The sequence below is a fragment of the Nannospalax galili genome, unplaced genomic scaffold, assembly GCF_000622305.1.
Source record: "Nannospalax galili isolate Female #2095 unplaced genomic scaffold, S.galili_v1.0 scaffold388, whole genome shotgun sequence".
NCBI classification, from domain to species: domain Eukaryota; kingdom Metazoa; phylum Chordata; class Mammalia; order Rodentia; family Spalacidae; genus Nannospalax; species Nannospalax galili.
In genome coordinates this window covers 3,183,741-3,196,415 of record NW_008360304.1, presented here as the reverse complement: position 1 = coordinate 3,196,415, position 12,675 = coordinate 3,183,741, and the positions used below count along the sequence as shown (strand labels likewise).

The following is a 12,675-nucleotide window of genomic DNA, read 5'->3' as shown; positions in this document are numbered from 1 at the left end:
GTAGATAATAAAGACACAGGGCCATCTTGACCTGGGTCAATGAATAAAAGCTTTAATTAAAACTTCACACCCTCAGGCTGGGGATGTTGCTCCATGTGTAAAGCACTAGCTTAGCATGAAGCTGCCCTGGGTTTAATCCCTCTCACCAAAACCAAAACAACTTCAGCTATTTTTATTTTATTTTATTTATTATTTTTAGCTCGATGCCCACAGAGGACAGAAGAGGCCATCGGATCTCCTGGGACTGGAGTTACAGACAGTTGTTAGCTGCCATGTGGGTGCTGGGATTTGAACCCGGAGCTTCTGCAAGACCAGTGTTCTTAACCGCTGAGCCATCTCTCCAGCCCCAACTTCAGCTATATTAAGTCTTAAAGGAAGCATGCTGAGAACAACCCTAACTTCTCCTATACACCATCAACTCAGTAGCTTTTTTGTTTTGCTTTTGTTTTAGTTTTGATGCTAACGCAGGGCCTCTGCATGTTAAGCAGATGCCCTATTACTGAATGACACCCCAGCCAAAATCAGGAGTTCCACTCACTGGACTGCATCAATTAGCTCAAGAAAGCAGTTTTCTGAGTTCACCCTGTGACAGATCCTAGTGGGTAAGTTCATGGCAACAGGGGATGTAGTTCTTAGCACATTAATTAATGGAAAATATTGTTCTGTTAATCTGAAAGCACTTACTTTTCTATATGAATAAACCACCATTCAAACTCAAAGAAAGTAGGGAACACTTTTATGGTGGCTTGAATGAGTGTCTCCCATAAGCTCCAAGTATCGGAACATTAGGTCAGTTGGTGGTGGTTTGGGGATAGTCATGGAACAAGTGTGGCCTTGCTGGAAGGCTTTAACAAGTTCATAGCCTCATCCTACTTGTAGTCTATCCATCCTACTTGCAGTCTGTCTGTCTCCCCCCCCCCTCACTTCCTGTGCCTACCTGAAGATGTGAGCTCTCAGTTTCCTGTTCCAGCCACCTTTGCCGCCATGCCTCCTCACCATGATAGATTCCTATCCCTCTAGAACCTAAAGCCAAATAAAATCTTCCTCTTTTAAGTAGCCTTGGTCATTGTGCTTTATCACAGCAACAGAAAAGTAACTAGTGTACCTTTCTTTTTACCCCAAGAGAGGCCCCCTTTGAATTCTGCTGCAGCTGTGGTCCAACAACACAGAGCACTGGGCTCAGCACTTCAGTCACCACTGACTTTTTCCTTCTCACTTTCTTCTGAAGAGCCAATTATTAGGAACATGGATTCTCCTTATAATGCCTTACCTGGGCACCAACAGCCTCCTAGGCCTCTTGGCCTTTGACTTCCTCTCTCCTCAGCACCAAACTGCACCAAGATGGCAGATTAACAATCCTCCTAAAATAGCATATTCCCACCAGGACTTTCGGAGCCACAGTGTTTGGGTAAAATCCAGACAGGGCATTTTGGTCATACAGAACCTGGCTTCCACCTTTGAGCAAGCAGCCTTCTCTTGAGTCCCTGTAATCCACATGTCTGGCAAATATGCTCCCTGACCTTGATGTCCCCATTCATGGTTCCAGTTCCAGTGTTTGTTCAGGAATGGTCCCTCTTTCCTCTGCCTTATAAACTCTTATCCACCAAGTAAGGTCCAAGGCCATGAGCTCTCACAGCACTTCCTATGCATACCACCTCTGCCTGGTCCTGATATCTGTTCAGCTGTGTAAGGCTCACCTAAATTCAGCTAGATTACAAGTTCCTGGCAGACCACATCCCTAACTTATTTTTCTTCTGCTCTCTAAGCATACATCACAGAATCTCACTAAATACGATTAGTAGGGAAAGACTGAACTGAGAGTCAAGCAGAATCCCACTAGGGCTAGCACTGGATGGTGGGGAGATCCTGTCCAGCCTTCTTATCAGATGTTTCTCAATCAAAGGGAAAATGCTCATCTTTTTCCCTGGAGACTGTGGTGCTGGCACACCTCACAAGCCTGAGACAGTTTTCATGAACTGCCCAAGCAATTCCACTAATTTAATAGAAAATGGCACTCAGCTCTTGACAATCCATGAATACAAGAGGGAGAGGCATGAAGGGCTACCATGGAGGGCCCAGGCTTTAGAGTCACTCAGGCCTAAGTTGGATTCTGGCCCGAGAGGCCCACAGGCTGTGGGAATTCCAGGCTCTGAGGCCTCAGTTTTATTGTGTGAAAATTAAAGGATAAAATTTTCTATGTTAAACACAATATCTGGTATAAGAATGGTAACACAGTTAAGGGGTGCCTCAAGACTACATTAGTGTCAAAAGACAAAATCAGAACACTTTAACAATCTTTTAAAAAATATTTTATCATTTTAGGTGTATGAGTGTATTGCCTGCATGTTTGTAAATGCACCAGTGTCATGCAATGCTCACAGAAATCAGTTTTTAAAATATTTTATTCATTATTTTTATTGTATGTGTATGAGTGTATTGCCTGCATGTATGTAAGTGCACCTGTGTTGTGCAATACCTGCAAAGGTCAGAAGAGGGCATTGTACACCCCTGGAACTGGAGTTACGGATGGCTGTTCACTGCCATGTGGGTGCTGGGAACTGAACCCCGGTATTCTGCAAGAACAGCCAGTGCTCTTAACTGCTGGGTCGTCTCTCCAGGCCCTAGTTTAACAATCTCAGATGGCTTTCTTTTCAGTTCTATAGTTAAGCAGTATTTCATCCCACAAAACAGAGTGAGTGTTCCAACAGGCTGAGCCAAAGGAGGCTGATTTTATAAACAGAAGGAAGGAAACAAGCAGAAATGAAAATGAAAAGGTAGATGGGTGATCTCAGTTCTCTTTGTAAAGCAAGCACAGGGAGACAAAACCCCTGGGGAAGCACCCCTGGGGGGTATTGCATGACTTTTTCTCTGTACGGATTAAGGAGAGGGAAGTTCACTGTCACGCAATTGCCATGGGCTTATATAGGCTATAAATGTTCTAATTCTTACTCCTTAGGTCAAATAAATAGCTAAGTTTCAGTTTAGTGACTAGAAATTTAGCGTGACTCCACTTTGATGTTTAATCCAGTCTGTTGGGGCCCAGTACAGTACCTCAGGACACTATGGCCTCTGGTAGTTTTTACTTAACACTATCACTCTCCGCACTTTAAGAATGCCCCTCTTAGGTACAGACTATATACTTTGAACTCAGACTGGCAGACCTTCTCTATTCCTTTCTAACACTTGTTTGATTGTGTCAATCAACTGGCTCCCATAGCCAGTTCTCTACAGAACAGCCTCTACACTGGGAAAATGGTCCACTTATCTGGCTTCCTAATAAGTATATATTTTTCAACAAAGAAAACAGGAGAAGGGAGTCAATGAAATCCATCTACTGAGAGAAAAGTGCATCCACTGTTCCTATCTGTTTTACTCACAGGCCTCCCACCTCACAGAAAACACAAGGGTCTCAATGCCAGTCATCTGGTGCAGCCTGGATTGGGCACAGCACTAGCTCTAAGGCAACAGTAGTCTGCAGAGGACAAATCACTTATAGTCTTATAATCAGTTTTATTATCTCTTTAAAGAAAAAACATGAGGGAGAGAGCAAAGTCTACACCTACAGCATAGAGAGGCCACAAAGTAGCCATTTGTTTCCTAAGAACGTGCTGCAGAGGACAGGAAACAAACCACTCACTGGAAGTGGGCATTAAAAACAGCTCATGCCTAAGAATGCTACAGCACTGCTACAGCAACAGCAAAACCCCAGGCCCTGAAGGCTTGTGATCTAGCTGAAGGGGAAATTGCAGATCAGACTGTGGCAGTTGGCCAGTGCCCTGGTAAGAGAATAGACCTGGAAGCCTATTGGGTCCTGGAGGCTTTGGATTTGTCAGATAGAGACGAAGAGCCTGTAAGGCAGAGAGGAAGTATAGCCAAGCTGTAAGTAGAGGGCAGTCATAGAACTACTAGAGGGAGGTGTCTATAGGGGCTCCTGGGGTCCTGTGTGTCATGGTATTCACTAGGAACCATGGTGTTTCTTACAACAAAGGCCCGTGAGTTCAGTCTTGAGCTATTGTGACAGGTGAATGGGAAACAGCTCTGAACTAGGAGGTAAGAAGACAGTGCTCTGAGACGGATAAATCTGGTGACAATGTGCAAGACAGACTGAAAGGGAAAGAACAGCCTGGGAGGCTGGAGAGGGCCCATGGCAGGGCACTAGCACAGCCAAGCCCCATCACTAAAATATAATCAGGGTAGTCTAAATATCAACACAGAGGAAAGATAGGAGTCAGGGATGGCGCTGCAGTGTAAGCCTAGTGGTACTAAAGGATGGAGCAGCAATTTGTCTAGTAGTGGTGGTGGACTCAACACACAGATAACTAAGCATAGAAGATTAACTACTAGTAGTAACATCACTGCCAGAGGGGAGGTTGGAACAGACAAACCTTTCTATAAGCAATACTGAGCTGTTCTTGCTCTCTTCTTATTTAAGCATTTCTACAACAACCTACAAAAAAGGGAGTCTCCCTGTTAACGTGCTATGAAAGCCACTGAGTGGCACACCACAGTGCCCTGCATAAATCTACCCAGCACTGGAAAACAGAGCAGTTTAGCCCTTACAGCCCTTCTGAAGTGCCTTCAGCCCCATGAAGGAGTGAAGCCCGTGGCACTGCATCAGCTAACTCAGCTGGGGTTCAGCTCCCGAAGGTAGAAAGCCACTGCCAACTGCTCCAGGCCTGGTCTTGTGATGTTTATTCAGCACAATTGGCTCCACAGGCAAAGTCAGAGGTCGGGCATGGCCTAGGCTAGCCACAATAGTGCTACAAAAACAAGTGGAAAGAGCTTGGAGTGAGCCTTCAGAACTGTGCAGGGTCTTGCCAGAGCCTGGGGTCAAGTTTTAAAACTGATTTCATATCAAGAAACAAAATTTGAACCTCTGACTTTTGAGACTGGCATGCAGTAGAGAACAACTATAAACCGAGCTAACCTTTACTGTTTGGACCCCTAGTGCATTTCCCACTTTATTTTGCAGCCAAACTTAATGGGGGGAAAAGGACCACATGTTCTTAGTACACAGGATTTGTGTCACCTTAGCAGGATAATTCACACTACATAACTTAATGGCTGTGAAGTACTGGAAGTGGAAAAGCAGAGTGTGAGAAGAACATAAAAACAGAAAACAGCAGGCAAAGGGGGAGGTAATTTGTGCAAGAGAAGAAACTGCACCAATATAAAGACAGAGAACATGGGTTCCCAATGCTGTTTTTTTTTTTTTTGCTTAGCATACTACTGATGAGCTCAAGAGGTCACAGAATTTTAAAAAATTCAAGACAAGGCTAATCTGTTATCAATTTAATTAAACTATGCCTTTATGGAATGAGCTTTAAGAACAAAAGTACAAATGCCAAACTTTTTTTTAAGGTTGTCCTTTGGTTGTTTGAGCATAGAATCTGTGCCGGATAGCTTCAGTGTTAACTTGACAAACCTGAGTTGAGGGCGCCTCAATTGGGGAATTGCCTCCATTGGACCAGCCTGTGGCCAGGTCTATGGGGGAATTTTCTTGATTGTTGAGTGATGTGGGAGGGCCCAGCCCACTGTGGGTGGTGCCACCCCTGGACAGGTGGGCCTGCGTTGTATAAGAAAGAAGGTTGAGCATGGGCCAGGTGAGCAAGCCAGTAAACAGCATTCCTCCATGGCCTGTGCTCCAGCTCCTGCCTCCAGGTTCCTGCCCTGAGTTCCTACCTTGGACTCCCTGATGAACTGTGACCCATGAGATGTAAGCCAAATAAACCCTTTCCTCCCCAAGTTGGTATTGGTCAGAGTATTTTGTCACAGCAATGGAGAAACAAACTAGGACAGAATCCAATGTAGACAGATTTTTCTTTTCATTATGGTGAACAGGCATTTAAGAATTGAAGACACACTCCCATCCCACCCAAAGCTCAATCCTACTCCTAATTAGGCTTCCCTGGAAGGGGCCCTAGAAGAGTCAGAAGGAAAGTTCCTGAGAGAGAAGTCATGACCTACATGCAAGGCTCAGTCACTGGATAGGGCGGGGAGGTGTGGAACAAGTCCTAACAGATTATAATTTCTCTCTTGCCACATGCCTGCGACTGAGGCTGGACAGGCACTATGCCAGCTCAGAAACTACCACCTGAAGTTCAACGCTGGGGAAATGAGGAATTGGGAACAGTCAGAATATCCATCCATGAGTTGTATAGCCAAAACAATGTTTATGTGGACAACAGGAAGTGCAAGTGTGTATGCACAGCTAGCTCTATCTTCTTCACACTTAAAAATCCCAAAGTATTTACAGTTTAAAACAGTGGACAGGCAGCGATAACTCTCAAGGCCCTGGCAAGCAACTTGTGCTCACATCACTTCCTTCCCTGCTTCTCTGCTTCCTGTTATCTCCCACCTAAGTGCTTCACAATCTGCCCTCAAGTGAACCAGTCAGAAGACTTGGAACTCATTCGAGATCAGAAACCAGCAGGACAACATGAGCCAGTCACTGGTGGGTAATGACAGCAGACTACCTCCAGAAGTAGGTGAGCTAGCAAGGGCCGACCACGTCAGTCACTTTCCTGCTCATGCTGTCTCTTTCTGACTATTCACACTCAGTTGTTCAGGATGGATACTGTCTCTACTGACTAGGCTGGCAGGCTGTGTCGGCTGTGTCGTTTTTTGTGATTACTCAAAGCCTTAATACTGTCCCTTCTCTTCTCATGGATCTCTCTAGATACTTTACAAGGCTGAGCAAATGACAGGGCTGCAGGCTCTCACCTACCCCAGTTTCTGCCTCCACTATCTCCTGATCCCCAATTAAAAAGTCGAAGGGTCTTAAGATCTGTGGTTAAAGAAGGATTGGGGAGTATTTCCAGATCTATTCAATTAGGTTAAATAAAATTAACCAAATTTACACTGTGCAAATGAGAAATGAGGTGACTGAAAAATGACAATTTAGTTATTCACTTTTATTTTTAAGTATTCCAGTGAAAAAAACACATAAAAGTATGTTAATTGTCCACATATTTAAGTCAAATATAAAAAATAAATATGCAAACTAAAAATAAGAACAGCAGTATAAATTTCTACTATGATAGCAACTCTGGTTTAAAAGAAAAGATATGGTAATGCTTTTTCTCCATACTACTGTGTCAAGATCAAGAGTGAAAAGGTAGCAACGTGGCTGCCTGGGAAAGCCAAAGGCTTTAAAAAGTTCTAAGATCACTTGGAAATTACTTACCTCAACTTTGTAAACTAGTGCATAAAACTAAGTCCTAATTTTCTAACACTTTACTCTTCTTTATACAGCAGTTTGGACAATGAGCTCATCCTGCCTTTCAACCGGCTCCACACTCCACTCCAGGAGCCATCCTCTTCTCAAGCCACTGCACATAGTCCTCAAACATTACCAACTTCCCCCTTTAAGATAAAACCCAAAACCGAAAGGGAGGGGCGGTAATTTGGGAGAGAGAAGTACACAGAACTGCTATTGGAAGTTCAGTTATTATAGTTTCACAGAGTAGCTACTGGCAGTATAAATGATATACAGATACATGAAAACAATATTTAATATCAAATCATCTCCCCAATAATTCACAGGCCAATTCTTAAAAAGGAATGAACACTGGTTAAAGAACAGTCTAATGCTAACAATAAATTCCCACAATTCTATACCATGAATTCTAGTCCTACTTAATTACTAAAGACTGCTGAGGTTATTCTGAAAATATGCACATTACCTGTCCTTTTCCACAACAACAGGGGTAGGATAGGACTGGTTACTTTTATTGCCAGTGCCCAACTGGCCATAAGAGTTTGCACCCCAAGCATACACTTGACCTTCATCTGTTAATACTAATGTGTGTGCATAGCCACAGGCAACCTGGAAAGACAAAAACAAAACAAAACAAAATTTCTCAGGCATGCAAATAAAAGGAAATGTTTTACCACTCTTATAAAGTAGGTTAAGAACCAAAATGAAAGGCAGCTTGCCCACAAACAGTAAATTAACCAAGACTCATGGTGTGAGTACAGGCCCAGTGACTGGCCAAACCTGCAGTGAGATGGCCCTGCGGTCCTTCAGCTGCCTCAGTCCACTGTATTGGGCCTTCACATAGCACTCATTCTTCTCACAGAAACCAGGGTGAAAGGCCAGTGTGAGACACACTTTTATTCTTTTTTTCTAGTTATTAAAGTGGAATGTGTTAAATGTGAAAAATAGGGGAAATAAAAATATGAAAATGTGCTCAAGATCAGGACTTGAGGAGAGGAGGGTTTTTTACTATTTATATACAGATATAGAAATATGCAGATACTTTTTAAATGATAATTTATGTAATGCTCTATCTTGCTTATTTTTATTTAACATTACTTTCACTGTTTAACATCACCTTCCCCTATTATTAAAATTTCTTTGTAAGCTGGACATGGTGGCACAAACCTGTAATTCCAACAGCCAAAAGGCTATATAGCAAGGGGTTCACAAGTTCAAGGCTAGCCTGAGCTATACAGTGAGACCCTGTCTCAAGAAAAAAGTGTCATACTGACCTAGCACAACTTATCCAATTGTTTACTTATCATTAGACTAGTAAATTATGCCATGTCTGTTATTTTTCTATTAAAATTATTTTTCTTGCTATCTTCTTATATGATTTTTTTGCATTTATTTTCCCCCTAAAAATTCTTATATTAATTATGCATATTAACAGGTTTCACTATGACTTCTTAACTAATCTTATGAGAGGCTTTTTTTCTTTGGTTCTTTAGGACAACTCACTAAGAGTAAAATTACAGGTCAAAAAGTATGAAGAGTTTTAAGGCTGCTGATATACACTGTCAAATAATCTTTGGGAAAGGGAGTAACAACTTATATTCTAAGCGATATAGAGAAGTACCCTAGAAAAAGAATTCTGAACAGCTACACCTTAATTCAGGAAGGAGCTTTATTAACCTTTATTTCAGTGGAAATAACAAAGCAGCTGAACTTGTAAGAAAACAATTCTTAGTACGCTTAGTATCCTGCCATTGAAGACATCGCTGTGGACACATGAGCCACCAGCAGACATACCCGCTGGACACGAATGCCTTGCAGAGCTGCCACTCTACACGGGGTTGGCTGGTTGCCACTGCTGCCCAGTCCCAGTTGCCCATTCCCATTGTAACCCCAGACGTAGACCTTAAGGAAGAAGAGAAACATAGCATTCAGCAATTCAGTTCTGTTGTGAAAAACATGTCACGTTCATATGACACTAAGAAGGCAAAGAAAACTTTTTAAACAAAGGATGAAGTAACCTTCCTACCTCCCCAGTGTCCACAACCGCCATTGAGCACATCTGCCCACAAGCTATATTCACAACTGCTTTATTCTGTAAACAGCCAGTGACTCTTCGAGGAATGGGCTGATTAGCTGTTGAGCCAGATCCTACCTGTCCAGAGTTATTATAACCCCAGGCAAATACCTATTTGAAAGAAAAGACTGATAAATGAAATAATGAAACACATTATTTATAAAGTGTCTCAACTGGACACTGACATGTACTCATGACACCTCAGAGCCCTTTCAAAGAGTGTCACCACCAGGCAGTCTCACAATATAGGCAGGAAAAATTTTATGAATGTTACCGTATAATGTGTTATTTTATAACACTGACGTCTATAAAAAGAGGAATAACTACTATCAACTATCATGTAATACAAAAATATCAGTCATATTTTTCAACATTTCAGGACTTTTCCTTTTGTAAATAATACCTTTGTTATAGCAATATAGAAAACTGTTTTAAAATTTACAGTGATAGGAGTCCTTGCTCCATATAGGGAAGCTTCTTCCCAATATAAACACTATGACAAGGAATGAATTTGAGGGGGTGGTGTGATTTTAACAATTTCTGCTCAGCTTATCTTAGCATTCATTCTACTTTATGGAGTAAAGCATTTCTTAACTGTATTTCTGTGACTGTAAAAGAATCAATAGGACATTATTGAAAACAATCAATGAGCCTTACGCTGAATATTCTCACCTCTCCGTCAGATGTTAGGACCAAAGAATGGTATGACCCACAAGCAACCTCAATGACTTGTTTGTTTGACAAATTAGTAGAGATGTGGCAGGGAACTAAACCATGATTCGTGGTCCCATTGCCAAGTTGGCTATAAGCATTATGACCCCAGGTAAAGACTTCTCCTTCTGAAAATAAAAAGAAATGAAGCTTGCAAAACACTTAAAGCATTATAGGAAAATCTATATTGCATGACTTCTACAAATGATGGCTAAAATTCAGCTTCAAAGAACTCTTCAATTTATTTTTTAATATATTTTATTATTTTTTATTTTATGTGTATGAGTGTATTGCCTACATGTATGTGAGTGCACCCATGTCATGCAATGCCGAGGAAGTCAGAAGACGGCTTCGGATTCCCCTGGAACTGGAGTTAAGGAGAGTTCGTAGCTGCCGTGGAGGTGCTGGGACTCAAACCTGGGTCCTCTACAAGAGTAGTCAGTGCTCTTAACTGCTAAGCCATCTCTCCAGCCCTATTCAGTTTCTTAATTCCACCAAATTCACTCCATAAGAGAATTCATTTGGAAACATACCCTGCCTTCTATCAGAAAATAACAGGAGAAAACTCAAAAGCATGCAGGTACAACAGCTAGAAGACAGGTTTTCAACAAACAGCACAAAGAACTACTAAGCAGTAACCAAGAAAGCAGTACAGTACGAGCCAGAGAGTGCTAGGCATTGCTTAACTCTTCTGGCTCTTAGTTCACTTTATATAAGGATCACTAAGGTAATCTACAATATACAATAGAATCAGAAAACTTTTTAAAAACTGTAGTTTTACAGATACTTACAAAGCACACATTCATGTACCGCTACTCAGGTAAAAAAACTATAGCCTGTCCCCAGACCCTTCATAGATGCAACTTTCATACAAGAATTTAGTCTTTCCTGATTTTTATCTCAATAAAAGGAATCGTTTAGTATGCCCCTTTGTCATCGTCATTTCCTCCATACTGCCTGTGTTCTAGTCTGATTAATTTCTTTTCATCTACCCTCCAGCTTATTGGTTTCTCTCTTTTGTGATAGACAGACTGCTCCAGGACTTGTCCAATAAAATTTTGGTAATTTTATTGTTCATTGGTCATCTTCTATGATGCCTGCAGATCTCTTAATTTCTTCACCTGTAAATCTTTTTAATTTTTTTCAAACAATGTATTATAATTGGTGTTTGGTATTTTTAATGTCTGATGTTCAGTAGTTAGTTCTTACTGTCTGTTGTGTCTACTGGTTTTGTTAGAAGTATAGGTCACTGGTTTGGAGTGAGCTCCAGTGCTAGGCCTAACCAAATGAGTCACTTAAGCGGACTTCCCATGTTACTACACAGAAGCTCAATTGTTATCCCACCTTCTGAGAAACTCAGAGCGGGGGAAAGCTGAAAGCCAAGCTCCCAAACAGGCTAGTTCAATCTGTAGACACTGAGGCTCCCTCTACTTTTGCTAGTCCTCTGAGTACGCCACCAACCTCTTCCACTAAGCTCACTGGAATAGTCATTCTATTTTATGAAGTGCTGTCTAATTCTATAATTTCAAGGAAAAGCCAGCTACGACCTGTAAGCTAAACTTGTAATTTTATCTTCTGACGTATACATGGTGCTTGTGTCCCACACACCTGTTTATCTTGAACCAAGTGGTATTAACTGACATTGAAAAGCTATCTGTGGATCTGGGAAGAGTCAAGGGGGGGAGCTGGGGGTAAATATGATCAAAATACACTGCATGAAATTCTCCAAAGAATAAAAAAAATTTTTAAAGAATAGCTAAGGGTGGCAGGGATGGCTCAGTGGTTAAGACACATACTACTCTTGCAGAGGACCCAAATTCAATTCCAAGTACCCACAGTGAGCAACTAACAACTCCAGATCCAGGAGGATTTGATGCCTCTGGTTTCCACTGGCATCTACACTCACATGCTCATAACCAACACCACCCCTCCCCCCGCCACAAACTTAAATAAATAAATCATTTGTGGTGATTCTTCTAGGCCTCCAATGGAAGTGATCTGCTTTAGAAAGGATTTGTATTAATGTCTATCAGTCCCTTAATACACTTCAAGTCCATACCGCTAAAGGCCTGGGTTTTCTCAGATCTTCCAATCTAATGTGAATTAAATTATTTATGCTTGCAAACTCTAGGGAGATGATTTATTTCACTTCCCCCTTTTAACTCCCTGCTTTACTCTGAGCAAGTCATTCCCCTCCTTGGCCCTTAGGAAGTGGCTGGTCCTATGCAGCATTTGCAGTCCAAGCCTACAGGAAGTGCTCTATTACACTTTTACTACACAGGACCTTAGCCTGTGCTCCTTTACCTCCTGAATATATCCTAATCACAGCTGGGCATCAGTGGACAGGCAGTTGCCTTGAAAGCAAAATAGCTTCAAAGTCTCCTCTAAGCTCCTGACTCCCTTTTTTTTTTTTTTTTTTTTTTTTGATAGTATTAGAAATTTACCCTAGAACCCCATGCGTTCTAAGCAAGTGTTCTACACTGATCCATGTGTTTGGCCTTTTATACTTTCTCTTCAATTTGGTCTAGTCATCCCTTTTTACCCTGACAGCTATTTTTAAAGATTTACGTTATTTTTATTTCTGTGTATGTGTGTCTCCATATGTTTACATGCACATGTAATGAGGTCACCCGAGGAGGCCAGAAGAGGATGACCGATCCCCTGGAACTAG

General features: G+C 41.7%; 1 protein-coding gene across 15 annotated transcripts in view; it reads right to left on the bottom strand.

Moving 5' to 3' along the window:
• Positions 1 to 12,675, bottom strand: part of Rcbtb2 (RCC1 and BTB domain containing protein 2) — a 45,818-nt gene that overhangs the window by 12,968 nt on the left and 20,175 nt on the right. For all 15 annotated transcript variants that reach the window (XM_017795915.2, XM_029559245.1, XM_008824359.3 and 12 more), the window contains 4 exons: positions 9,966 to 10,132; positions 9,246 to 9,404; positions 9,014 to 9,121; positions 7,686 to 7,828 (listed from right to left, as the gene is read on the bottom strand). In XM_017795915.2, coding sequence (XP_017651404.1) covers positions 7,686 to 7,828; positions 9,014 to 9,121; positions 9,246 to 9,404; positions 9,966 to 10,132 — 577 coding nt within the window. The remainder of the gene's footprint in view (positions 1 to 7,685; positions 7,829 to 9,013; positions 9,122 to 9,245; positions 9,405 to 9,965; positions 10,133 to 12,675) is intronic.